This window comes from Fundulus heteroclitus, chromosome 11 (genome assembly GCF_011125445.2).
Source record: "Fundulus heteroclitus isolate FHET01 chromosome 11, MU-UCD_Fhet_4.1, whole genome shotgun sequence".
Lineage (NCBI taxonomy): Eukaryota > Metazoa > Chordata > Actinopteri > Cyprinodontiformes > Fundulidae > Fundulus > Fundulus heteroclitus.
This window is the reverse complement of record NC_046371.1, coordinates 32,453,984-32,481,769: the sequence shown is the minus strand read 5'-3', so window position 1 is coordinate 32,481,769 and position 27,786 is coordinate 32,453,984. Positions and strand designations below refer to the sequence as shown.

General features: G+C 42.0%; 2 protein-coding genes across 2 annotated transcripts; one reads left to right on the top strand and one right to left on the bottom strand.

Moving 5' to 3' along the window:
- Positions 1 to 2,166: 2,166 nt before the first annotated feature.
- Positions 2,167 to 22,782, bottom strand: LOC105916561 (unconventional myosin-XIX). The gene is made up of 24 exons (XM_012851109.3): positions 22,513 to 22,782; positions 19,566 to 19,713; positions 19,226 to 19,374; positions 18,963 to 19,076; positions 17,646 to 17,778; positions 16,871 to 16,940; positions 16,684 to 16,786; positions 16,515 to 16,611; positions 16,358 to 16,434; positions 16,151 to 16,241; positions 15,797 to 15,962; positions 13,034 to 13,107; positions 12,824 to 12,945; positions 12,550 to 12,663; positions 10,844 to 11,020; positions 10,627 to 10,764; positions 9,588 to 9,695; positions 9,425 to 9,495; positions 9,271 to 9,344; positions 7,255 to 7,397; positions 5,002 to 5,131; positions 3,767 to 3,852; positions 3,359 to 3,682; positions 2,167 to 3,264 (listed from the first exon to the last, which is right to left on the bottom strand). Exons 1-24 carry the CDS (start codon positions 22,576 to 22,578, stop codon positions 3,151 to 3,153), a joined length of 2,889 nt encoding a protein of 962 aa, XP_012706563.2. The 5' UTR covers positions 22,579 to 22,782; the 3' UTR covers positions 2,167 to 3,150.
- Positions 22,783 to 23,204: 422 nt separating this feature from the next.
- pigw (phosphatidylinositol glycan anchor biosynthesis, class W) lies at positions 23,205 to 27,375 on the top strand. Its single transcript, XM_012851108.3, has 2 exons — positions 23,205 to 23,320; positions 25,641 to 27,375. The coding sequence occupies exon 2, from the start codon at positions 25,644 to 25,646 to the stop codon at positions 27,135 to 27,137; it is 1,494 nt and encodes a 497-aa protein (XP_012706562.2). The 5' UTR covers positions 23,205 to 23,320; positions 25,641 to 25,643; the 3' UTR covers positions 27,138 to 27,375.
- The last annotated feature ends 411 nt before the right edge of the window (positions 27,376 to 27,786 follow it).

Genomic DNA, 27,786 nt, shown 5'->3' with positions numbered 1-27,786 from the left:
TTCTCTTAAAAAAGATCTTTTTTGCCCTTTAACCCAGTTTGAGATGTTAGCTTTTGAAGTTTTATTGTTTGTTTTTGTGGATCTGCATTTTATTTTACATTTGCTGGCTTTAACTTTTAATTCTGTTTTGAATGACTAGTTTTTAGATTGTATAAATAATGTTTGAGTGGAGAATATTATTTGTTTTAAAAAAGGGGGTAATAAGGTTGTTTTGCAAACAGAAGTTCTTCAGTTGTCATATATTTGTAGGGACCTGCCTTCCTGTTGAGAAGCCTCCTTCACCAAGCTCTGAATCTAAAGATGCTGCTGCTGCATTTGGTATGGATGCTGCCGTGTTAATATTGTTCTTATTCTAAAGATTATTAAATATATGTTACAGCCAGCAACACTAACACAGTAAAAGCTGCTGCATGAAAAAATATTTAGGAAAATTACTTTTTAGGTTTCTACAAAGCCAGTCTTTTTTCTGGGGTTGTCTCATTGTTGCCCCTGTTGTTAATTTCACTAACAAGCCTCTCTACTACTGAACCGACCAGATCGATATTCCAGAAGTTTAACTGACTTGATTAAAAATTGTTCCTTAAATTTTCTTTGAGCAATGTATTTATTGTATATTGTACTGTTCAGAAACACTATTTGTTATACTGAGTAAAATTGTCCTTCCATCCTAAAAGTAGTCAGTACATTATGTATTCACAAAAGGAGGTTAAAAAATGCAGGCCTGTAAAAACTATGACCAATCTCTGCAATTCAGTCAGAAGGGCATGGATTTGTCATAGTTTTGGTGTCTCTTTCCCTCAAGTTCCAGGGGAATCACCTTATCTATTGGTTGTCCCACGTGCCAATCATTCTGAAGCCCACATAACGCTAATGTCCATGCTCTTTCCTTCCGAGTTTCCGCTTGCTGCCTGCATATGCGCACTTCTAGTGCTTAAGTATCTGGTTAGCTTATCGGTTAGCCATTCATCTTAGCGCCGCTGCTCTCACTGTACACTTTGAACATGGCTGAGATTGGCAAGAAGTGAACCGCGTTCATGTTTATGAGAAGAGGAAGGACTCAGTTCAAAGAAATAAATCCAGAGTGGATTTAGGAGATTCTTTTCCACATGAACCCCCTGAAGAGTGGAGGAGCAAGGTAAGATAGTCTTGCACATGTGCAGTTATTCAAAAAAGGACTTGGGTAAATGTCCAGAAAAATCACCGAATCTAGCTTTAAACTTATGAGTAGATTGTATAGCTAAAATAGGATCCCTTTCACTTTTTTTTGCCTTTGATAGAAAACACTTAAGAGTCTAGCAAACTAATATTAGCTGTTTATTTAGTTAGTCAGGCTATCTGCTCAGGTAATCAGCCTGCTGTCAGCTGATTGGCACACATGGTACTTTTAGTGTGCCCTGTGTTTTTGAAACAGCATTATCTAAATAAGAGTGATGGGTGGGGCTCATTTAATTCCTACAAGCTATGGCTGTTGTTGTCTTTTTTGCAACTGAAAATATTTCCTAAAAGAGGAATTTGTCTATCTTTTATGTGAGGGAAAGTAAGCAACCTTTGATTCCCACGGCAATGTCATGATTTGAGGGATGCTTCTGAAAAGCCTAAAGAGTGAAACAACTGGGCATCCTCCAAGAATAGTGATTCCATAAGTTCAGGCAGTAGCTGTCAGCTGGTAGTGTAATCAGTTTTACACCAGATAACAATAGTGCTGAATTTACAACACCTAGAGTTCAGAATGGGTTAGGGGGAAAATGAACTTTTTTTTCAGAAACTTATTTATTCCACACAGGTTTTGTACAGGTTTTACTGACATTAACTGATATTTATTCCCTGAAAGTTGGAATAAAATACTCCCAAAGCAGAAGAGCTGTCTTACTGCACTGTAAAAGCCACAAAGGTAAGAGTCAAAGCTTCAGAAATCCTGCTCTGGCCCAGAATTTTCAAGAGCGGATCTGTGTGAATTTCAGAGGTCCCGTATCCATGCTACTTCCAGAGCTGTGCAGGTTGCTTCTACTTGACTCATCAGTGGGATTCAAGTTCATATACATGGACCCCTTTGTAACCCAGGCCAAAAAACGGCTTGCAATAAATTATAAAGTCATGAAATGACAAATATTCATGAATCTACAACTGAACGTACATGAGAAACAAAATCCACATAAAAGCCAAAGCTGTTCCTGAATGTTGTATACTTGCTACTAACTGAAGAGTACAGACAAATCAAGATTTTGCAGACAAAAACATAAGACTCATCCATCCAGGCATTACAATGACAGAATTCAACATTCTTTAAATTGGGATTTTCTAAGCTAGACTGATGCTTGCATGGTTTTAAAACAAATTAAGACAGGGCATACACACAAAACAACTGATCCAGTTTGTTAAAATATTGCACTTATTTTATTAAAACTAAATTTCATAATGGCTACAATATCAAGTTCTCAAATGCATGCATCGGTACAAAAAAATCTTTGGTAGATTATTTTGGTTATTTAGTGACTGATCAGGTGTTTTGTTGATGTCTTGTTCATCCAACAAATGTTTTTGAAAGCCTAACATCAGCAAACCTGGTAAATCACATTCACCTGTTGTGCGCTTTTAATGTGCTGAAATATGAAACATTTCTGATAGTTTTGTTCCTAAGTTGATTCTTTGGAATTGAAAGTATCACCTTTAATAAATACATGAGTCAAAAGCTGGTCCATGATGAGAGTAGCTTTGCCAAAAGGCACTCCATAAGGCCCCATGAGTTCAGAAATCTCATGCAGGCAGTAGTAAGAAAACAACCCTGCAGCGTTTTTGACTCTAAGGTGCTAAAGTTGTGCCATCTTCAGGCCATCTTAGGTACAGCAATCATTTGTTATGTAGTTTTGCAAGAAATTCTGCAATATAATCATGATTTATATATATTCTGATATACATGGCACATATGATCATTAGTGGGAAAAATAATCTCAAATGTGCAGATGATTTTTGATTCAACACTGCATTATCTTTCTGCATCACCACTTTAAGCAGAATTGCACAAATATGAGCATTTTGGCAATAAATGCCAGATTTAGTGTTCTAAATGAAATGCAGAGGAACATAAAGTAGCAGCTTTTTGTGGGACATCAGCAAACGTGTCCATGAAATCATTCTTCATAGAGGGGGTTCTTATAAAGTCTTCTCTAGCAGGATTTCGTTAAACCCCGTCACGTCGCTCTTCAGGTCCGGCTGCATGTCAGCATACAGAAGGGGGGACCGCTGATAGTGCAACTTGACAGATCCCTGTTCAAGAGAATAAGAAAACAACCTCAATCAAGAACCATGACAAAATCCCCCAGTTGATGAAATCCTTTTGAAGAAGGAACTGTGTCCTCACCCTGGGCTGAGCCCGTATAGAGGCGATCCCCTGCTTGTACTGGTTGGTCTTCACTTTATACTCTCCTCTCCGGGATGGCAGATTGAGGGAAGTCATCATGGATATCATCTTCTGAAAGCCCGTGGCCGTCAGAGAAACAGTGATGGATGGGGCCGAGGCCAGAGCCAGGCCCATGGGCCACCCGCACACAGGGACGGGCTCCTGGAAGCTGGAAAGCTGCACAGAGCCACGCTGTCTGACAACAGGGTTTAACGCTGGGAGGTCCTCCTCTGCAAGGTCCTTGGCATCGTCGAGTTCTGCTTCAGCCAAGGCCTTCAACAATGCCTGCCAGAGCATTAAAACATTAATGTATATGCCGTGTTCAAGTTAACTTAAAGAAAGTGATGGAGAAACGATGAATGGTCTGACCCTCCATTTCTTCCAGGTGTCTTGAATCACTGCAGCTGCTCTGTTCCACCTCTGGATCTGCTTCCTGACCAGCCAGGACCGGACAGCTGTGACCAGGGGAAAAAAAAAAAATCTAACCGTAAACAACCGACTCGTTCCCTCACTATGTTCACATTCATGGAGATTAGGGTTTATGTCACTGTAAAGCAGGGGTGTCAAACTCACTTTGGTTGAGGGGCCACATACAGCTTAATCTGATCTCAAGAGGGCCACACGAGTTAACTCATTGCAAGATTAAATAGAACTAATAAATGTGGACTTGTTGATTTTTATATTAAATTAATTTCACTTTTACACAATATATTATGAATAACCTCAGCGTTTTTTAGAAAAGTATGTGCAATTTCAACAATACTTTTACTCAGTTAAACATTTACTTGTGCATTATGCATAAGAACTGATCACAGTGATTATACAATGTTGAAAAACATTCATTCACATTTTTTGGAACTTTAAAACACTGTCCTGCATGACAAAATACATCAAACAGATAAAAATTAAGAAATTTTTCCACACCTGAAGCTTAATCTGCTAATTAAAACATAGCGCCCCTCGTGGACAATATAGGAACTGCAGATTTTCAATTAAACGAAGTACATGTTTTTTTCAATAATTGTTTTATCATTCTCTTCCTTTTATCTCCTCTTTCTTTCACCTTTTGTTTTTTTTCTTGTTCTTCCTTTCCTCTCCTACTTTCCCATTGTAGGGTCCATATCATTTGAGATAATCCCCGCATGAATCATAATAAAACTATTCACATTCATAAATCAAGCGGAGCACTATGGCAAAAGCAGTACTGCTCCACTTGTGAAAATCAAATCTGATGAGCTATTTTTGGCATTAAGACAACAATTCTTATTGCTACATTGCCAGATAGGACACTGGGGAAAAAAAAAATATTTATTTTTTTTTAGCCACAGGGCCGGACTAAATGGCCCGCGGGCCATATGTTTGACACCCCTGCTGTAAAGGGAAATGTTACACACGTTCATCACAGAGCTGCACAAAAAGTCACATAGACCTAAGACGGTATCACGTGTGGCTTGTCCTGCCTCTAAGAGAAAACACCATGTGCAGACACCACCAGCTGCTCCCCATTCATCAGCTCAGAGCCAGCAGACTCACAGAGGAATCGAGACTACGTAGCTCTGGCTAATTCCAGTCAGCTTCCCTTGTCCGGAGCAGTAGCCGTTTACCTGCTTGGATTAAAGTGGCAGCCCGTCGGCAGGCGAGGCGTGTGCGCTGCTGGTATCGCCGCCAGCTGCACTGAATGGTGAAGGCACATTTAGACAGGATCCTCTTTCTGTGATCCTCCAGCAGATCTAGCTGTGGGGAGAGTTGGCCAGGTCAGTTTAAATCAGGGGTGTCAAAGTCAAACACACCGAGGGCTAAAAAAACTAATTTGCTACAAGTCAAGGGCCGGACTGGTTCAATGTTTATTAAAACATACTGAAATTATTGCACATAGCCTATTGAACCAAGACCTAACAGTGTATTATATTTAATAATTAAATGGGTAAAGAAATATTTTCTTTTGGATCTGTCAGTAATTACAAATGAAACCATTTTTAACAGCAAACAGTAAAAAAAACGAATTTCCTTCAAAGAAAAATTGCATGTTCTATACATTAAAAGAATAAAGCAATATTTTGTTATGGCTCTGTTAGTAACCTCATGAGAATATATTTTCAGCCGGCAAAGAGCAAAAGATTTAATTGTTTGTAAAAACAAAATAAGTTTCTTAATATCAAGATAAATACATAAATAAAAGTGCATGCATTATAAACTGAAAATGCATTATTGTGCTGCTTCATGATCCTACCGATCACTGCTTTCAAATAGTAAAATAAGGGGGAAAAAATATCAAATCAGTTGTATTCTTTCTCATGTCCCTTATCGACAATTTTCCCCGAGTCCATTTAGCTGAAAAATAAATATGAATAAATAAAATAAATTAAAATACAAAAAGTCTATGGCAATTCCTTCAAAGAAAAATCCCGTCTTGTAAAAAGAAATTTAAACAATTAACTGAATAAAAAACTGAAAAATGCGTTAGTGCTCTGTGATGCTCACTTGTCTGAGGCTGAGCCTGATACTTGGTGGTGTCTCATCTTTTGTACAAGTTCATCAATGTTTGGGGTTAGGGTCTGAGCTGAGGAAATCCTCAGGATTGAGTGAAGGTGATAATCATTAAGACGGCTCCTGTGTGATGTTTCGATTAGCTTCATTAAAAAGTTGTTCACACAGGTATGTGCTGCCAAACAGAGAGAGCATCCGAGTAGCTCGGATGCGCAACTGGGGCATTGAGTCGGGGATGAAACGTTTTTTGTTGTGATTTTCATGTTAGGATTGTTCTTGTTTTTCCCCTTTAACAATCCAAGCACACCGGCCTGAAGTCGGTTGTCTAAGGAGGCGGAGCGTAATTAGTGCGCTCCGCAACTGCTGCTCGCAGGTGTCAGCAGAGGCTGATTGAAGCCAAAATAAAAATAGCCTGGATGGAAGGAGAGGGGAGCTGATCCTGCAGGTGACAGAGACAGACACTCTGCCGAGCGAGGGGCAGGTGGGATCCGCATGCCATGCACAGATTACCGGGAGGTGAACAGACGGCCCAGTACCGAGGGTGCCTGTAAATAGCGCTCCGTCTCGATCAGAGAGTATCGGCAGGAAATACTATTCTGACGGAGTCTTGGTGCAGGGATGCTGGAGTTTTGCTGCTTCTTTCTTTTAGCTAGATCGATCTGAAAAGCGGCGTGGCACAGTGCTGGAACGCCGCAAAATCAGCTGTGGATGGAAAAGAGGGTGCGCTGTACTGTAGACGGATCGCCTCCACTAGAAGCATCATAATAGGTGGAGCCCAACTTCTGGCCTCTAATTGACTTTTAAGGACAATTATTGAATCTTGGACTTTAAAAAAAGGGAAAGGGAGTGTTTTACGGTGCCACTATTACGGTGCCATTTGTTGGAATAAAACATCTTGGACTTGATTGTTTTGCTGATTGGGTTTTTGAGTTGCTCCCCTTGTGTCAAAGAAGGAGTGTTGGGCCATATTGGTCACAAATGCAAAACGCCAGCGGGCGGCTGTGGCCTGTGGGCCGGTTCTAATAGTAATTAAATATCATTCAGGGGGCCGTAGATAATTAATTCGTGGGCCGGATGCGGCCTTGACTTTGACATATGTGGTTTAAATTATCTACTGAAACCCGACTGAGTCCAAAACGTCTCAACAGTAAACTCCTGGCAATCGTCTGGTTGGTGCACCTACAGAACAGTATTCCCACCCCTTGAACTTTTTCAGATTTCGACCACTAACTATTTTAAAAGTGTTTTATTGGAAAAATCCAACAATTTATCACATAATTGTAACATTTAAGGAAAAGGCTTTTTTTTTTTTTTTTTTTTTTTACAAATAAATATCTGAAATGTGTGGCACGCATTTTGTAGTAACTGACCATTGGCTGGGTGAGAAAAACTTTAGTCCTTCCACAGTGCACCAGGGACCTGTGATCATGACGGGACACGTGGTGTGGGAGCACCGCGCCGAGGAGCTTCTCCACCTCCGGCTGAAGAACGCCGGCGCTGTTGGGGTCCGGATCTAAAACGAAAGAATCAGAATGAGCAAAGCCGCGCGGATCCGGCCTTACAGACCTGTTATGAATACTGGGAGCTCAGTGATTGCAGACATGATCACATTCTGGGGCTTAAAACTCAGAGTTAAGAGCGCTATGGCTGCTTTACAGGCGAGTGAGGCAGAAGGCAAAGTGTCAACAAACATGGCGGAGACACGGAGGCTGGGACATGATCCCCAGAGACCTGCACTAGGAACCCAGGTCATCGTGGGCCTGAAGGATTTAAAAGCCTGACTTAAATCTTTCTTTGTCTGCCGTGAAATGGTTGCACATCAAACACATTGAATAAAACAAGATTTGTATCATAAGCCACAATTTATTGTGGCTTTTCTTTGACCCAACCAAGGTCCAAATTGTACATACAGGAGCCAATATTTTCATACGCCTCCACAAATAGTTGCATTAATAATTTCTGTAGCCATTGTTAAGCTTATGGCTGAATATTTGAGCTCTCCTCTACAGAGTTTATATACAAGACATAAATTGGATGGGTTCCTGGCACAGACCAGACTTTTAAGCATAGGCCTCAAATTAAAAGTATTGTTGAGGTCGGGGCTCTGCAGAGGCTTAGCTTTACCCTCCGTTTACCCCATTCCAGCTCGCGTTTTAATTAGTGTGGGGTTGTCTTGTTAGAACACCCAACTGTATACAAGTTTCAACCATCTGACCCCAACTTTCCCCACAGTTGAAAGGAAACTGGTCCAGGAAGAACCAACCAACTGGAAACTTCAGGGTTGTCTCCCGCAGTAAGAGCTGCATGGACCGATAGCATGCTAACGAGCTTATACCACAATCAGGTCCTTGATGAATGTATGGAAACTTTTGACTCCAACTATACTAGTGGAGCCAATCAGTTTCTTCTCAAGATTTAAGCTTGTTGAAATTTCAAATATTACCTATAGGCCAAATTACTTTTTATCTTGTAAAATCTTAGAACATCTTTTTCCCATGACTGTGCAGAGAATAACTGCAACAATATTTGTGCATTTCCTCCAATAGTGTTTGAAATACACTTAAGCTGCAATCAGACCGAAAACTATTTGAGCGTCAAAAAGCCGTCAAATGCCTCAACTTGGACAGACTGGTCTGACGTGCGTTGGGAGGAGCCACCCTGCTCTTTCAGGTTACCCAACTGTAGCGTCTCAGGCATCTGAGCAGACGCTTGAAAGCTCAAAAAGTGGCACACCCGACACCTGAAACACCGCTCCACCTCTAGATGCGTGTGTACCGAGGATTTTGCATTTAAACCAGACGCCGCTGACGCTCAACTCGCGTTCGGTCTGAACGCAGCACAACAGGAAAAAAAAAAAAAACGTTAAGCGAAAAGAGAAGAACCCAGAAGTAATGGACTGATCGGGACATAATTTGGTACAAATGCCGACGGGGATGTGTCAGGTGTGCTTGTTACAAGATACGTGTTAGCGTGCGCAGGATGACAGACAGCACATGTAGGCGGCCCTCATGCTACCACCTGGCCTCACCACAGGACCCTCTGGGTGCGAACTCATTAGGGGGTCCGTGAGCACAACAATCGGCGTTAAAGTTAAACTTGTTAAAGCCGTTAAAGCTGTGATCAAAAGGGATTTAGTGTGCAGAACGCTGCGTGGGGAGGGGAGGCATGCAGAGCAGGCTGTGGCAGACTCAGGCATTTACCTGAACGTTTACAAGATGTTAAAATGTTTCTCTTAAACCCCAAACTGAAAAGTCCCAAGGAGAGCAGAGAAGTCAGGAGCATGTTTTACTAAAAGAGTGAAGAGAATAAAACTGCTGACCTAAGCTAAGGAAACACTCAGTTTACCCAAGTGACCTGGAACGGCTTCACCACTAACACGCACTCACCGGCATCCAGATGGCCTGATGTTGAACACTTGGCGATGAGACCATAACGCTGCAGGAAGCTTTTGAAAGGAATTCTGGGAAACAAAGCTCAATGAAAATCAACCCAAAGCAAAGAGAAATTGTATTTTCTCTGAGTTGAGGAGGAACGCTGCACCTTATTGGAAAGCCAGCGGCGCTGATGTGAATGGTCTCCACGATGCCACAGGCCTCCAACTGCAAAACGACCTGACAGAGGAAAAGGGGACGCGGTCCTTCAGTGAACGCTGAGAAACAAAGTGGCAGGATGCAGCTGTGTGAGCAGTGAGCACATCACCTACCTCTTTCCTCTTAAAGGTCAGCGGCCTGCAGTCCGAGTTGGGCTTGATGCAGCGAGTGTAGTGAGGTGCTGTGGTGAGGAGGAGCTTCATCAGGCTCTCCAGGGAGTTCTACAGGTAAACCATAGCAACGCCGCATCATTTCACTGTACGACAATCCTGCAGAGCACTAGAACCTTTGACAGATGCCGTTAATAACATTGATCATCACTTTATTATGGCACCTGTTAGTCAGCGGGATACAGCGAACATTTTTCTCCTCAAAGTTGATGTGTTACGAGCAGGAAAATTGGAGAAGAGTATTGTTGACTGGGATAGAACCGTGTCATGAAAACAGTGCATTGCACAGGTCTCCTATGCATGTTTCATAACAAAACCCATTACAGACACCAATTTCTGGATTTCCTTTCAACATTTTGGGGGAATTTGAGAACCTAGAATTAACCTCGAAGCTACTTGACCAGTACTTGGGTCTTATTATATTAATATCAGCTTTCTGGGTATGGTATAAGGTAATTTTACTGTATTTTTTCTGGAGCAAGGGCCCGCATAGCTGCTGATTCAGGGTAGACATTTTATTTCCTAATGGCACTTGTGGCAAACAAAGCAAAAAACGGTTCAGGTATGTTTTTGAGGCGTTGCCTCCAGATTACCCAGACCTCGAGCCAATCGAGCATCTGTGGGATGTGACGGACAAACAAGTCCGATCCATAGAGTCTTCACAACGTCGAGGACTTGGAGCCGTACACCAAAGCGCACCTTCAGGGGTCTAATGGAGTCCTAACCTCAACGGGTCAAAGTTGTTCTGGCAGCAAAATGGGGTTCATCAGGCTCTGAGGGAGATCCTGGTTTACTCCGATCACCTTCTCCGCTCCCCTCTCTATCCGCTGCGGGCCCCTCATGGCTGCCACGTTGCCACTGGAGTACCATGCTGAGATGCAGCATGTCAACACATTCCCCAGCTCCATGAACACATTCCCCATCACCAGAACCAAAACGAAACCGTTCCAGGACTAACACTAATGCTTGTGTTGTCTCCTACCTTAAACTTGGACACCACAGTAACTTTACTGAGCTCCTTGTTATTGGGGATCTCAGTTTCCTTGCCAGAGAAGATCTCATGAAGAAGGAGGTTGTCAGATTTCTGCAGCAGGCCAGTGAGCTCTGGTGGGACCGGGTCCTGAGGGAGAAAACTCACGAACATGAGCGGACAGCTGTCAGGTGAGTCGGTCTGAACATGGGGTTGAAGAAGGTCCTACCTTGTTTTTCTCCACCATGCCTTCTATCTGGTAGCCCACTTTGCCAGCGTAATGGGTCACAGTGAAGTGCGGCACCTTGCTGAACTTGTCCCAGCTTATGTTGCCGTTACCACCCAGCTCCTTCTCTAAACGGACCCTCAACATTTTCGAGTCCGAAGCTCGGTTCAGACGACTCTCCTTTAGGACAAGCACATAAAAGAAAAAAGAAATCAAGAGAAAATCCGTACACTAAAGTACAGTTGAATCCAGTCTGCTGGAAGTTTAGCAAAGATATTTGCAAACTATGTTAACACAAAGTCACTGACAACGTGTCTCAAAAAGCCTTTCATGCAACTAATAATTTGGATTTGATAACTTGGAATGCACTGATCAGGCTTCTTTTAAGTTTTGAATTCAAGAAAAAAGGAAGGAATTGTCATTTACTGATCAATCCATAGGTTCCTTGCCCTTCATGTGACGTTTGAAGTGCCTGCTGTTTCTTGATGTGTTTATAGTCTCAATAATGGTGCCATTTCTCAGTTTAGAACAGTGGCGGCTGGCCCATAGGGGGCGCTAGGGCGCTGCCCTCCCTAGATGTGGAGGGGAAAAGTCAAAATATATATATTTTGACTTTTAAAAGTATTATTAATGTCAGTTTTTACTTAATAGTACGTGGCTACATGTAATGAGAATTATTAAAACACTTCTACTAATTGACTCTATCATTTAACTGCATTTCCACCAACAGAACGTATCATTTCTCTTCTTCTACACTTGTGGGGCTGTGACTCAAGGAGCCCTACAAGTGTAGCGAAATAACCAATCGTATACTGTTGCTAGGGAAGATTTATAAATACTTGGCCAATCAGCATCGCCAAAATGAATGGGTTTGGGGCTCCTGAAGTCGTAGCCCTAGCTGCACAGTGATAGGTGCACTTCACGCGTGACGTCACGAGCTACATCAACGCTACATCCGGGTCACAGTGGTCGGCAAAAACAGTATTGTTACCAGCGTGACAAAACGGGTGAATTACAGCGTACTTTAGATTATTTTTGGAATTTAGTTTATTTTTAGAATTCCTACGACTTGTTGTGCTCCCGGTTGCACACAAAGGTTTCTTTCGTTTACCGAAGGACGAAGAAAGAAATGGATCATTTCAATGAAAAGGATGCAGGCAGACAATCACAATCGACTGTGGGAGCCATCATACTACGACAGAATTTGCAGTCTACACTTCATCTCTGGCAAATACAACTTAATTTTACACTAGTCATTGTTCTACTTAAATCATTATATAAATAAAAAATTAGGATATATATTTAAGTCAAGACGTAAACGTTTGTTTCGTAATAATATACGTACATGTACAATGTATGCAAACCCTTTGGCATGAGTTTGTGAAAAGGATTAATAAGACAAAACCACCAAAATAATCCTTTGTGAACAATGTTTTTTTATTAATTAAATACTTATTGTGGAATCGTAGTCATTTTCCGACTTTTAATTTAAATGCATGTACTGGGTTAGGCAGGGAAATCTATTGGCCAGCCCCACCAAGATTTTTTTTTTCACCAGCCGCCACTGGTTTAGAAGTAACTGATTCTTCAAGATTTGACCTGCTGATCACAGCGATGCCTGGACAGTATGATATCCGGCCGGCTGATTGTTGCATCGCTAATTAGAAACAAGGAGAGTCTCTGCAGAGCAAAGATAATTAAAAGCAAACCTCATTAAGAAGAGAAAACACGCTGATAGGGCTTCCCTCCAAAAGATCGAGGCAGCTCTGGTTGTCCTGGTATTTAACAAAGGACCACTCCAACCCTTCGGACACATACTCCTCCTAAAAAAGGAAGCAAATAACACAGATGTTTGCATTCAAAACATACGAGCAGCCGTCAGTTATTAGATCACCTAAAAATAAAAGACTCAGAACGTCTGAGGGCGGCAAACAGATACAGCCACCTTCCTGCTGAGATCAGGAAAAAACTGACTGACCGTACCTGCTGGGCTCTAAGGTAATGGGCCACAAAGTGCTGCTGGAGCTTCTCATTGGCGTAGTTGATGCACAGCTGCTCCAGGTTGTTGATCTGAAAACACTCGAAGCCGTACACGTCTAGGACTCCTGCAGAGTACAGACAGCGACCCTGTCAGCGCTGGCGTGGAGAAAGTGGGAGTTATGTGCCCGCTGTTAGAGGAAATGCAGCCTTTACCTATAAAGTTGCACCATTTGGACGTGTCAGCGCATATGCAGCTGTTGATGAATGTCACCAACCACTCAAATAATCTGAGGAGACAAGGAAAACATCGAATATAGCATGAAATAGGTTCAAATTGGGAGGAGTACAGTGCCTCGGTACATAAAATTGTTAAGTGGAAGCAAAATGACACGGTTTTCAGGATATAAAAATCTGTCTTTACGCCATTATTGTAATGTTGAGTGCAATTACCAACTAGATGATTTCAAAAGTCCCCCAGGTAATAAACAAGAGTTCACCTGTGTGTGATTTAATCTCAGTATGAATTTCAATTAAATTCAATTAAATTTCATTTATATAGCGCCAATTCATGAAACATGTCATCTCAAGGCACTTTCCAAAGTCAAATTCAATCAGATTATACAGATTTGGTCAGATTATTGGTCAAAAGAAATGTCCTATATAACGGGAACCCAGTTGATTGCATCAAGTCTCGTCAAGCAGCATTCACTCCTGGAGAAGCGTAGAGCCACAGGGAGAGTCGTCTGCATCGTCCATGGCTTTGCAGCAATCCCTCATACCGAGCAAGCATGAAGCGAAAGTGGAAAGAAAAACTTCCCTTTAACAGGAAGGAAAACCTCCATCCGGCTGTTCTCTGAAGACCTCCGAGGTCTGTTAGAGAACATCAGAGATCAAAAAGCGTCAAGAAGACCCAGGAGCACAGCAGACCATGGACCGTGGAACCGGTCCATGGTCTGCTACTTTTGATGATCAAACATGTAAAATAATATATATAAATAAAATTAAATTATTCAAAAGCTATTTTTTTCAAATGCACAGTAGTCTATGGCAGCAGCACCATTCTCCAATGAGAAAGCGATAAATCATCCCATCTAAAAATGTATTGGCTGATTGTGTCATGTGATGTAAACAAAAGTTTTCCCACCTCTGCACTGCTTATGACCGCTACTTCGTTAGCTTAGTTAGCTTAGTTAGCTTAGTTAACTGTGTCCACTGCAAGTGCTGAGAGGTGTTTCTCGTCCCTCCGTCGTATCAAGACCTATCTGAGATCAATAATGACCCAGAAAAGACTGAATAGCTTGATGTGCGCCCACACACACAGGGATATTTTGACCACAGTGGATGCTTTGATGATAGCCAGGGACTTCATCCAGCATAATGACAGACGGAGACACTTTTTCGGGAATATTTAGAGCAGGGGTGAGTTTGACTTTTCTTTTTAAATTATTTTTATTCTGTAAATATTGTGTTAGCTGTAATATAATGATTGTAAGTGGAAATAAATCCAGGGCGTGTGTACTGGAACGTCAGAAAAAAAGTTCAATAAAAATTCGGTGCCGATTTTAATTATAACATGGCAGACACATTTATCATGCTCAGGGACCACAGCCTATGAGAAAGCAATACATTCTGGTGTCTAAAAATGGACTGGCTTGTCTTGTGTCATGTGACGCAAATCAGTTGCGTGATCGAGGGGATGCTGGTGTTTTATGTGTATGCGGGCGCGTGCGTATGTGATGGGTAGTGGTATTGGGAGTATTGCCTGATGGGGCCCGACCAATTTGAAATGCGTTCCGCGGTCCATGCAGCAGACAGGTCAGGGAGGAGGCGCTGGAGAGCTTTAATGGCCACTAATTTGACCATCTCTCCTAAAGTGAGTCTAGGTGGGTTATTCAGAAAAACAGCCAATGGTAACTGGATGAGCTGTACACATTTACAGCTCAGGTGGAAGAAGTCTGGCTTTAATGCAGGATAGGCAAGAAACAAAAAGAAAAAAAATGTTTGCCGTCTTATGCAGATAACATGTCAGGGACACACGGCCAGTGTCAGAGAAGGTGCTCTGGTCGAAACAGGACACACACTCAACATTTTGGCTACATGCAAAATGCCACGTGTTAGTGCTGCGCGATATATCAAGATTTTAGAAATGCTGAGATTTTAGAAAAAGAGATATGAAACTATATTGTTTACGTCGAGATGATCTATGTTGGTTATTTTTCAGCTGTTGCTCATACTGTATCTACAGTTGTTTGTTAAATTTTTTTTCCTGTGAGACATTTGGGACAAAGCTTTGATTCAGAGACACCTTTTTAGAATTACTTTAGAAAAAGAAAAACATATCAAGATTAATATTGTGTATCGGCATTCAACCTCAAAATATAGAGAAACAATTTTTGGACCATGTCGCCCAGCCCTAAAACATGTGGCAGAAAACGAACACTTCACATAACCCTGAACACACCATCGCCACAGTGAAACACGGTGGTAGCAACATCATGCTTTGGAGGAGAAAGGAGAGGGAAGCTGGTCTAACTGTGGCGAGGCCTGAGAAACGCAGTTCACAGACTCTCTGCATCCAGCCTGAGCCAAAACGTCTCCAGATGTGTAAAGCTGGTAGAGACATACCCTAAAGGACGTGTAGCTGTAACGGCAATGGCTCTAAAAGTATTGAACCAAGGTGGGCTGAACACAAATGCAGAACACTTTTCAGATTTTGCTTTTAAAGTTTCAGAACCCATGTACATCCTTCATCCACCCTTACGTGGATCATCCGCCTCACACTTAGGCACTTTTTGTTTGTCTACTGCAGGAAATCCTAAGGTGACTCATTTCAAGCGCTATGAAAACTTTTGCAAGCACTGTATTTACAAAACAAAAACAATCTCATTGCTCAGCAGCCGTTAGAACAAAACATAATATCACGCGCCGCGGACTAATTGCTGCTGTGTTACTTAATCATCAACTTGCAGCTCTCACCGGCCGTAGATGACCTTGGCCAGACAGTCCCGCCTCACTCCGCACTCGGCCTGGGAGCAGGGCTTCAGCACGCTTTGCTTCCCTGCCTGCAGGGTCCTCACTCTCAGACACGTCCGGAGCTTCTCTGCCGGGATGCCCAGCAGCTCGGCGGCTCTCTGCGAGAAGTCTACAGAGATGTGGTTCGAGTCTATTAGTAGGGGAGATGTTACTCAAGTGAGTTGTTAAATCAAATGTAATGATCAACACCGGGATTTATGAGATTTCATAACATTTGTCGATTAGTTTATGTGCCCCAAACATAGGGCTTTTTGCGTATTTGTTGAGTTGGTGATGAACCTGCAGAATCAAAGCTACCTTCAGAGCGTTCATCCAGGTCGCAAGGCTGTGATTCATTCGTTGAAGGGCAGAAACTCACGTTCCCCAACTGCAGAATCCCTGCTAAAACCTGCGGTAGGAAAAAACTAACGTTACGTATGTGTAGTTTAAAAACAAAAGGAGCTCAAGTTATTTCATATTAAAACGTATTCTAATGTTTAACAAAAGAGAAGAGGTTAACCTTACCCGAAATATTTGTCTTTGCCTTTCTGTATTAATCCCAAGGTGAACCATCGCCTCAACGGTTTCATGGAAACTATCCTCTATAAAACAAAGTTATTTGTACAAATAGCTCATAGAAAGCAAAAGTAGGCCTTCACACACATGAAAATTAAACACCAACCCTCGATTTGTTTTTCACTGTTCGGCAGCCACGTGAAACACTGACTTCGTGGCATCTTCCAGTCGTTCCTCTGCTCGTCTGTGGCTCCGTTCATCATCTAGAAAACGGCACCCAGCTTTGTAAACACATGAAGAGGAGAGTCCTGTGGGCGTCAGGCAGCGGGACTCACCTGGTAGAAGATGTGGAAGTTCCTCTCACTGGCTGGCTGGCAGGCCACCCGGGTCTTCTCCAACAGATACGTCTGCACCGAAGCACCAACCAACAGCTGATCCCTTGACGTGACACGAGTTGAACAGGGTCAGCTAACCCACTCATGCAGCGGATCAAGTTGTGAGGAGAGAAAGAGGCCCAGGTACCTGTCGAACTGCAGCTGGATGTACTTTCCGAAGCGACTGCTGTTATTGTTACGCAGCGTGCAAGCGTTGCCTGCGGGGCGATAAATGACTCATACCAGTACATGTCACAATTTTAAAAAAAAAGCAAAAATAAAACATGCCCAGATAAAGTATCTCTACCCCTGAAACATTTTGCCAAAGCCAAACCTTTAGCTTTCATGTGAAGTGGGTTTTAGGATTTTTTTTTTTACAAATAAAAATCTGGAAAGTGTGCTTTTTACCCTGTTCTGTTTTAGGTCTGAACTTTGACTAGGCCATTCTAACACATAAATCTTCTTTGATCTAAACCTGTCCATCGCAGCTCTGGCTGCAAGTTTAGGGTTGCTGTCCTGCTGAAGTCTTTGCAGCGTCTCTAAAAGTTTTCCCTCCAGCATTTTCCTTTAAAACATGAATTTATGACCTAATCCTTTTTTAAGCTTCTCTGCAACTTTCTCCCTAACCTGATCTGCTCATTATTGGTCTTAATGATGCCAGGGGTCCCCTGATGTTCTTTGGCAAACTTTTTAATCCTTCATAGAACACCTGAATTTATACTGAGATTATATCACATAAAGGCTGACTTTATCTACTAATAAGGTGATTTATTAGATTAGATAGTCTTCTATGATACAGTTTTTTCACACATCAACAAAGCAATTACCTCTACTGGATTGCATTTAGAGGTAAAGAAACACAAATGCACGCCACACTTCTGGCATTTTATCATAAAGCTCCATATCATTTGTCTCATACTTACCAAAAGCTTCCATCAGAGGATTAGAGTCCAACACTCTCCTCTCTATTCTCTCCACTGTGTCCTGACTGCTGACTGCGGGGGAGGAGGCCGCCACAGTGGCGTAGTATTTCATCAGGCAACGAGACGTCCATGTCTAGAACAAAACAAATCACCCAAACTCAGAAGAGGCATTGTCACTACCCGATCCGTACCGGTAGCACGATCCGTACAATCAGCTCATTTGCACGTGCGCGAACAGAATAACTTCCGGTGGGAAATATTTTGTTTTTCTTACTTTTTTTATTTTTTTTTTATTTTTTCGAGGCAGGGGTTTCTTTTTGTATATCTTTGTACTTGCTGCAATATTGCATATTCTAAAAAATAAACAACAGAAATACATAAAAAAATACACTGTTTTTTGTTTTTTTTAATAGCAAAAATGTTTCCCAGTTGTAGTTAGGGAAATAAAAATATATAAACCATTTCTTAAAGTACATAAATCCCCAGCTATAAACACATATAGGAGTACAGAAACATATTTGATTTTGAAGTTTTTTGAAGTTTTTTTTTACCATTTATTTGATTTGCATATGTATGTATTTTGTGCTTAATAAATGTATATTAATAAGGTTTGCCTTCGCTTTGTGTGTGTTCTTTGTTCTATTCCCTGTTCGTTTTTCTAAAAAAAAAACAATGCGGCTACTATAATGACGAGGTCTTCTCTAGTTTATTATGTGTACACCAGAGGGCGCTAATTTCTCAATCGATCATTTTAACTTTCTAATAAAATAAATGTTCAGAACAAGATTATTTGTACAACGAAATTCACCGTATAATTAAGGATTAAATATTTTTCCAGTCCTGCTTGAAGAAGCAATAAAACCAACAGAGTGCATTCAGACAATACAGATAAACGTTACGCAATGATATCTTCCCGGACTGGAAGCTGGAGCATATCCGATGATGACGTCAAGCAATACAATGGAGAGAATGTAAAACGTATCAATTTCTTTCAGAAAAGTCTTCAATATTTTATTTATGATATAGTTTAGCATTATTTAATGATTTAAGTATAGAAATAAGTATTTTCAGTACCGTAATTACATTATTTTTTTGGCGACCCGGAGGTTATTCTGTTCACGCGTGCGCAAATGAGCTGATGGTACGGATCGTGCTACCGGTACGGATAGGGTAGTGACAGGCGTCATGAAAGCACCCCCTTTTCAGGGGAATTCCGGCCAATGCAATCAAAAAGGAAAAGCTATTCTGGTATTGTAAACATCTGACAGCATTAGCATTACTTTTAGGAGTGACATGCTGTCATCTCTATGGCTTTACCTTTCCAGCTCCGCTCTCACCGCTAACAACCAGCGACTGGTTCACCGGCTCCAGCTGACCCCGAACATTCCTGTAAGCCTCCTCCGCCACAATAAAGATGTGGGGTTTGAACTCCTGTTTTCAAAAACACACAGCGCAATTCATTGAATCGATTACTTTCAGCTTTATTTGGGGGGGAAGGATTTGTAGGACGAGCCGTCGAAGCCCATGACAATGACTAGATCAATGATGATGTGGAGCTTTCGCTGTCATGATGTAAATACCTGAGGCTGAGTGGCGTAGTGGTACTCCCTCATCACATCCACAGAGTAGAGGTCTGGAATGGGCTGGAAAGGGTTTAGGGCCACCAAGGTGCAGCCAGCATGGGTGTAAAAGACGTTCAAACTGTACCTGGCCTGCAGGCATTTTAGCACTACCAGACGAAGAATAAATATTAATCATTAACAGGAAAGACTTTACAAGGCTTTCCTTGTAAAGTCAAGCTCAATTTCTTCCATGGCTAAAGTTTTACTTGATTAAATAAAATAACCAGATCCAGAGAATTACACAAAATACATGATAGAGAAACTCTACAGGAGCATTTGGACGTTTGACATCCGCTACCTGTTGCTGGAGTCACTGGGTTAACTTTGGTGAGGTCATCAAAAGTGTGCAGCTGGTCCTCATCAATAAGGAAGGCCTGAACATCCCCCACCAAGGAATCATTTAGCGATGGGCGAGGAGAGCTGACGTTCTGGATGAATCCATTCACCTGTGTGGAAAGATTAGGTGATGGATGATGATTTCAGTTTTTGTACATATTGTGCTTGTTATTGGCACAACATGGGGGACATATTTAAAACACAAACAGCTCTCTGCGGAAATAAAAACAAGCACTTTTCTGCATTCACTCACATCTTCGTGACACTAAGGGTTATTCAGGGTTCTTACAAATTTTTGCATCTTAAAATCCACACATTTCAAAACAACTTTTTTTTTTTACACTTTTTTTTCCAGTTATCTGACACACTGAAAATATCAAATTAGATTGGATTTAATTATCTTTTTTCTCAGGCAAATCAACCATTTAACATAATTTTCAAGCTGGTTTCATGGTTAAAAGACACGTTTTTTTGTTTGTTTTTTTTTACATCAGGACAAACCTAAATTGGTTAAAATCTATTATAAGAAGAAAAGAATTACAAAAGAAATGTCAATCCCTAGAACACTGGGATTTAGTTTGAAACCTACAATTAAACGGATCTAGAGGTTCAAAAAGCGATCAAAGCAACCTTCTGGCCCACCCTTCAGCACAGATCGCTCTGACAACTGATGCATCTGACGTGGCTGTGGGGGCGGTTTTGGAGCAGCGTGTCTCTGGTGTTTGGCAGCCACTTGCCTTTTTCAGCCACACTTTGCGGGACAATGAACGCAAATACAGCGTTTTTGATAGAGAGTTGCTTGCTCTCTACCTGGCTACACGCCATTTTAGATATTTTCTGGAGGGTCGCTCATTTACTGCCTTTGTGGACCACAAGCCCCTCATCTTCGCCATGCCTAAAACATCTGACCCCTGGTCCGCACGACAGCAACACCACCTTGCCGCCATTTCTGAATTCACGACTGACATTCAGCATGTTGCTGGCAAGTCCAACTTAGTAGCTGTCTGTCTCGTGTGCTGATCTCCCCAGTTTATGTCGGGATCGATTTTTCTGCTATGGCTGCAGACCAGTTACCTGACTCCGCCAGATAGATTTGCTCCGCATATCCATCTGGAAACCTTCCGTTGAAGTAATTTTGGGAAGGGGCGAAAATACTGGTTAGCTGATTGGCCTATGTTGGTGATAGACGGGCCAAATAAACCAATCAGATTCGTCGTCGCTCTGTTACGAGCGACGACGAAAACACAACCACAAGCCAAGCTACTCTTGCTGCTGCAGGTAAAGGCTCATTAGCTCAGCAAAGAAATACTCTGTAATTCCGATAAAACTTGCTCGATAGCCACGCTAACGCTAGTTTCATCGGCTGAAGCCGCCATGTTCTTTAGACTGAACTGTCGCGCTTCTCGTTGCGTCACATCTCAACCCGCCTCAAAGCCAACGCTGATTGGACGTTCGTTTGGTGAACGGCTCCAAATTTTCTTCAACGGAAAGTAGCCAGACTGATCTGCGAGTGAAACCTTGAAAGCTCGCGAGATCAGGATGGTCTCACGAGGCTAGGAGACCAGCGCAGTGATGCAGACATCCTCGCGTTACAGTCTGGGTCCACGGGCCTCCAGCTGGAGGAAAGAGATGCAGGAAGGTGGTCTTCCTCTGATCTGTGATGTTTCTACTGGTTGTCCCCGCCCTCTGGTTCCTGTTTCGTGGCGCCGCCAGGTTTTTGACACGTTACACTCCCTCTTGCATCCCAGCATTAGGGCCTCCGTAATACTGGTTGGCCGGGTGGTACGGAAGACCCCCTTCCACTGTTTTAATGGAGTGCTGTTCTCCCTCCAGAGATCCTCATCTATCGGAGCTCAACCCCCCTGCAGCCCCTCCGTGTCGCCGTTTTTTTTCTGTACAGTTGCTCTCAGTTGGAGTAAAGAACTGTTTAAACCGGCTTCCTTTGTGTCGTCATTTTCACTCCTCCACAATACCACCAATCCAATTTGAGATCAGATCAGACGAAAGAGAGAAAAAAAAGAATCTATTATGAATCTTGAGAATTGGAATCAAATCATTTCCTGAAGTTTGAATTGATACCCAGCCCTAGGAAAACGCAGTGACCGCTGATAGTTTTGATCCAGTAAATTAATAGGAAAAAACGTTTCTGCATTTGAGCTGCTGATCACCGATGAGAGTCAGTAAATTGACATTGGCCTATTCCAATCTGTGGCTGACTGATTCATCTCTAATGGATGTTGATTACTATTTTTGCACATGATGTCTCTTGAATTTTTTATGGCTTTCTTTTTTTCTTTTAGAAGAAAAACAAAATGTATTTAAAGTCCGTGAACTGAGTCACGGACACTTTGCCCTGACGTAAAGCCTGCCATCTGACCTGAAACTGCAGCCTTCCCTTAAGGCTGCCAGCTGTCCAAGGCACTGTGTCCAACACACTTAATCCTGCAGCAGGTAACCTACATCCCAACATTCCGCCATTTTTAGACCGTAACAATCACCTGAGGTCATGTATTTAGTAAACAAAACAACACAAATTGTAATTATCGGTAAATATAGTCTAAATCAGTGTAGTAGATTATATATACATAATTTTTACAGCTAACAGTACAAAGTAAGTGATTTTATATTTGTTGTGACACTTTGTGTCACATGTAAACGCAACATTTATGTCCACTGTGAGAATTATTATTAATCAGGCGCAGAGCGGTCACAGGTATTTTATGTCGCCTTGAACGAAAAAAAAAAAAGTAAAACTGTAAGCCTGTTATTCATTCATATGTAAGAACAGGTGATGACTGGTCGTGTTTGATGTTAAAATATACGTATTAAAAGTTTGTATATTCGAAAAAAATTGGAAAAACAGTTCCGTGAAGTCCCGGTGAAAAACTTGTGCTCGGGTCCTAACTTACCGCCGCTGCCCCTCCATTCCTGGGTCTTACAGCAACGTTACGGCGCTGGTCGGTGGAAGAACTCATTTATTGATCCTCTTTCAATATCTGTCCTGAAACTCAGTCGGAAAAAAACTGGTTATGGGTGATTGGTCCTTATTTCTAATTTAAACGAGTTCCTATTCTACAGATATAAATTGTTATTTGAGCAACTCCACCACTGTCAGCAACGCGTCAAGGACTTCTACTGGTTGTCCCGCTGCTCGCCCGGCTCCTCCCAGACTGCACTCCCTATCCACGTCATTCCCGCCCTCCTCCTGGCCATTCAGTGACTCCTCTGTACTGTAGGACCAGTCAACTGCAAATAAATAAATAAATAAATAAAATAAAATAAATAGCTTTTGTTTACAACTTCATAGTTTTATTATTCCTCTAACTGGATACAGGTTCCTTTTTGAGTTGAATTTTACATTTAGGATACAACTACGGCCTTTTAAAATGTCCACAGTAGGACACCTTTTCTAATGGTACATATGATCTCAAAGTGTTTCACAGTATTGACCATGTAAATAAATTTTGTGTATTATCATAACTTCCCGTTTTATGAAATTGTAAGAAAGAATTATTCAAATGTCACTTACGATTGGAACCTAAACCTAATATTTTGGAAGATGTTCCAAAAATCCCAGCCTCCTCGAATGCACCGTGGGTCTCAAACACGGAAGTGAGTGAATGAGCCATAGCTGCGCATGGATAGGTTCTGCCAGCCTAGCAAAATAACAATGCTGTTAAACAGGTATTTCTTCCACGTTTAACAGCCAAAGTCGTGGTAAGTGCGGGTCACTAGACACCTTGCTATTTCTGACGTTAGGGAAAAATAAGGACCAGATTATTTTTGTTGACTGTAGTCGCTTGCTTGTGACATCCTGCTTTAGGGCGCAAAACATTATCCGCACCTTTTTTGTACGTGCAAGCTTATGTATGGATGGACTTGTTCTGCTACAGCGCTTGTTAGCAGATAGGCTAAGGTTTCCTTTATGTGTTACAAAGTGGGTTCATATACTGTAACCAGCTATGCTATTGTTTCAGCATTACGAATGTCTTTAATCCGTTTCTAAATATATTTATTTGAAGGTTACACTGGGAAAGTTGAAGATGCTGTGCACAGGGAACCTCTCATGAAAGTTCTCCAAACGTGAACGTCGATTGAACCTTTAGAGAGCTTTTTTTCTAATAGTTCCCAAAAGTTCCCACTCTCAATGTTGCAACCAAAATTGTGGAAACATTTGAGGTTTTCCAAGGGTTTAACATAAAAGTTGTAGGGACCTTAAGACAATATCCGTCGGTTCCCTAAAGATGACATCGCAAATTTTGTAGATAGACTTAAGAGAAGCTTTGAAGTGCATTTCCTGATAGCTCCTTAAAGGTTGCACCGTCAGTGTTGAAACTACTGCTTAAAGAACCTTTAGGATTATTTTTCTAAGGTTTTTCCCTAAAAAAGTTACAAATAACCTTTTAGGAACTGTTCCCTTAAGATTTGCTAAATATTGCATCATAAACGTTGCTGAAAGTCTATAAGGAAACTGTATAGAACATTCCTAAAAATCTGCATTATCAATTTGAAACTAACCTTAAAAGAACCTTTAAATAACATTCCACAAAGGTTCTCTAAATGTTACATTGTGAATGTTATAAGTTTAAGGACATGTTCACTGAAGGTTTTATAACGGTTATGCCATAAAAGTTGGGGATAATCTTCAGGGAACCATCAGAGAATTTTCTTTGGTAGTTCTTAAACAATTACATTTTATTTATATAGTGCCAATTCATGAAACATGTCATCTCGAGGCACTTTACAAAGTCAGAATCAGTCAGATTATACAGATTGGTCAAAAATGTCCTATATAAGGGAACCAGTTGATTGCTTCAAAGTCCCGCCAAGCAGCATTCACTCCTGGAGAAGCGTAGAGCTACAGGGAGAGTCGTCTGCATTGTCCATGGCTTTGCAGCAATCCCTCATACTGAGCAAGCATGAAGCGACAGTGGAAAGAAAAACCACCCATTAGCGGGAAAGTAAAACCTCCAGCAGAACCGGGCCCAGTATGAACAGTCATCTGCCTCGACTGACTGGGGTTACAGAAGACAGAGCAGAGACACAACAAGAGAGACAAAAAAGCACAGAAGCAAACATTGATCCAGTAATCTGTTCTACATTAGATGGTAATAGCGGGTGAGCAGTCTTCTCTGGATGATGTCACAGTTAACAGAACGTCAGACCAGGTGTGCCTACTATGAAGAAAAAAGAGAGAGAGCAAAAAGTTAAAAGCTGAAATGACGATAGTCATTTCAATGTAATGCAATGCAAAACTGGAGAACAGTAGAAATCAGTAGAGTGAGAAAAATAGGCCCTGATGTCCTCCAGTAGCCTAAGCCTATAGCAGCACAACTATAGAGGTAGCTCAGGAAAACATGAGCCACTCTAACTATAAGCTTTGTCAAAAAGGAAAGTTTTAAGATTAGTCTTAAAAGTAGACAGGGTGTCTGCCTCACGGACCAAAACTGGGAGTTGGTTACACAGGAGAGGAGCCTGATAGCTAAAGGATCTGCCTCCCATTCTACTTTTAGAGACTCTAGGAACCACCAGCAGACCTGCAGTCTGAGAGCGAAGTGCTCTGTTAGGAACATACGGGGTAATCAGAGCTCTGATATATGATGGAGCTTGATTATTAAGGGCTTTATACATTAGAAGAAGAATTTTAAATTATATTCTTGATTTAACAGGAAGCCAATGAAGGGAAGCTAAAATTGGAGAAATATGATCCCTCTTGTTGATTTTTATCAGAACTCTTGCTGCAGCATTTTAGATCAGCTGAAGACTTCGAACTGCATTTTGTGGACTTCCTGATAGTAAAGAATTACAATAGTCCAGCCTTGAAGTAACAAATGCATGGACTAGTTTTTCAGCATCACCCCTGGACAGAATGTTTCTAATTTCAGCACAGTACCTACAACTCAGAAAACCCCAAGGGAGTCTTCTCTTCAGGTTACACTATGAAAATTGCTTTGCTTAGGGAAAGACCCTTGAAGGTTTTAATGTTTGTGTTGCATCCTGTAATAAACTGTTCGTTTTTGTTTTTTATTCTTTGCAGACTATGGCTCAAAGGGACGTGAAGGAGGCGTTTGTTAGTAATCTCAACGGGACCAGTTTGGGAGAGGTGGCGCTTGGATCGTTTCTCGCTCCTCTATGTCTCATCAACAGGGCGTTCATCTTAGTCCTCTACTACTGGGCCAAGGGGACTCTGCCGCTGCCACTTCCATTGATTTCCCATCTGCTCCTAGACTTTTCTGTCATTGTGCTTCCCCTTGTATTATCTTGTACAGTTCTTAGCAGCATTCTTGTCCAAGTGATCATCTGCCTGAGTTTTATTTCAGCTTGTGTGTTCTGCTACATCTGTCGCACCAGCTTCCAGTCCTCTGCTCTGCAGTTGCAGAAGATTGTCAGCACCTTCCTGCAGAGTGACGTTCAGTACAAGCAGGTTCCCTTTGTGACTCTCTTCAGAGTATTTGTCAATGTGAAAACGGCCATTAGCATCCTTGCTGTAGACTTTAGCGTCTTTCCAAGACGATATGCCAAAACGGAAACCTACGGGACCGGCGTTATGGACTTTGGAGTCGGGGCATTTGTTTTTGCAAACGCTCTCGTCAGTCCGGAGGCACGAAGGAGGGGCATCTCAGGATCCAAGATGAGCCATGTCACAAAGCAGATCCTTTCTGTTTGGCCCCTGGTGGCTCTTGGCATGGCAAGGCTCGTGAGCATCAAAATGACCGGCTATCACGAGCATGTAACAGAATACGGCATCCACTGGAATTTCTTCTTCACGCTGGCCATAGTCAGGGTTCTGGCTTCTGCTCTTTTGGTTGTTATACCAGCTGGACAGTTGTGGCTCTTTGCCCTTCTGCTCAGCGGGTCTTATCAGTTTGCTCTGGAAACGTCTGACCTAAAGTCCTTTCTAATGCACAATAATGACAGGGAGAAGGACTTTCTGCACGGCAACAAGGAGGGCATATTTTCCATATTAGGCTACGTTGCCATCTACCTGACAGGAGTGCAGATCGGACTCTATGTGATGCAACCAAGAGCTAAAGTCAAAGACTGTCTAAAAATGCTATTTTTCCTTTGTTTGGGAAGTTTGCTGTTGTACACCGCTTTGTTCGCATGCCAGACTCTCTTAGAGCCAGTCTCTCGCCGCACAGCGAATTTATCCTTTGTCGTCTGGAGTGTTGCTCAGTCTTTGTTTTTCATGTCCTGCCTTGGCCTGGCGGATTTGGTTATACTGTTCTCCAAAGGAGCATCCCACTGTCTTTTTCTGCCGTCGTCGATGAATTTTCAGGAAATGAGCGTCGACTCTCTGGCTTCTCGAAAGAGAGGTGAAATGGAGAGACTCTGCCTCATCCAGGCTGTCAGCAGGAATCAGCTGTTATTTTTCCTGCTCGCCAACCTCCTGACGGGGGTAACCAACTCTCTCGTGGATACGCTCAGCTGTAGCACTTCATTTTCAGTCTGCGTCTTGCTGTCGTACATGCTCATGAACTGCCTCGTTATATTTGGTTTGCATGTCTGTGGAATTACAGCAAAGTTCTGGTGAGATTTGTATTTGTAAGCTCAGCATCTTCATGTCCTCTTTTTTTTTTTTAGTTTATGTGAAGCTTGAGTTAATGTGAACTGAAAAGAAAAACAACGGGGAAAACATTAAAGATGTAAAAAAAAAATGCCAGCCGCATGAAGATATTTTTGTATTTATGATTTGTGGTAATACTGTCTTAAATGGTTGTTTTGTATGTGTATAGTTAGGGGACGTGGAATATAAATTCATGCGAGACTAATCTTGTTTCCCTTTTATTGACACGTCAAAGCCTTGTTTGGGCAAATTTACCTGAGCTGGCCTGAGGTAAAAGCAGAGCCGGCGTTCTGTCAGTGTGACATACCCTGTCAGATTAGCATACCGGTAGTTGATTTTTATATCTCGTCTGTCAGCGTAGACCAGGGGTCCTCGAGGTCCAGTGTCCTGGAACTTCTAGATATCTCCCTGATCCAACACACCTGAATCAAATAATCAGGTCATTAGCAGGACTCTGGAGAACTTGACATACCGAGAAGCTAATTCAGCCACTTGATTCAGGTGTGTTGAACCAGGGATACATACACGAGGACCGGAAATGAGGACCACTGGTGTAGACTATTTTATTGAAATTGCATACATACATGCTGATGGTGCTTGTTAGAAAATACAATTT

Excerpts from the sequence above, each read along its gene's own strand:
- pigw (XM_012851108.3), top strand. The coding sequence starts at position 25,644 with ATGGCTCAAAGGGACGTGAAGGAGGCGTTTGTTAGTAATCTCAACGGG.
- LOC105916561 (XM_012851109.3), bottom strand. The coding sequence starts at position 22,578 with ATGAGTTCTTCCACCGACCAGCGCCGTAACGTTGCTGTAAGACCCAGG. Across the intron at positions 16,941-17,645 it reads TCCTCTGATGGAAGCTTTTG|GCAACGCTTGCACGCTGCGT; the intron begins GTAAGTATGAGA and ends ATCGCCCCGCAG. Across the intron at positions 3,265-3,358 it reads CTATACGGGCTCAGCCCAGG|GGATCTGTCAAGTTGCACTA; the intron begins GTGAGGACACAG and ends TCTCTTGAACAG.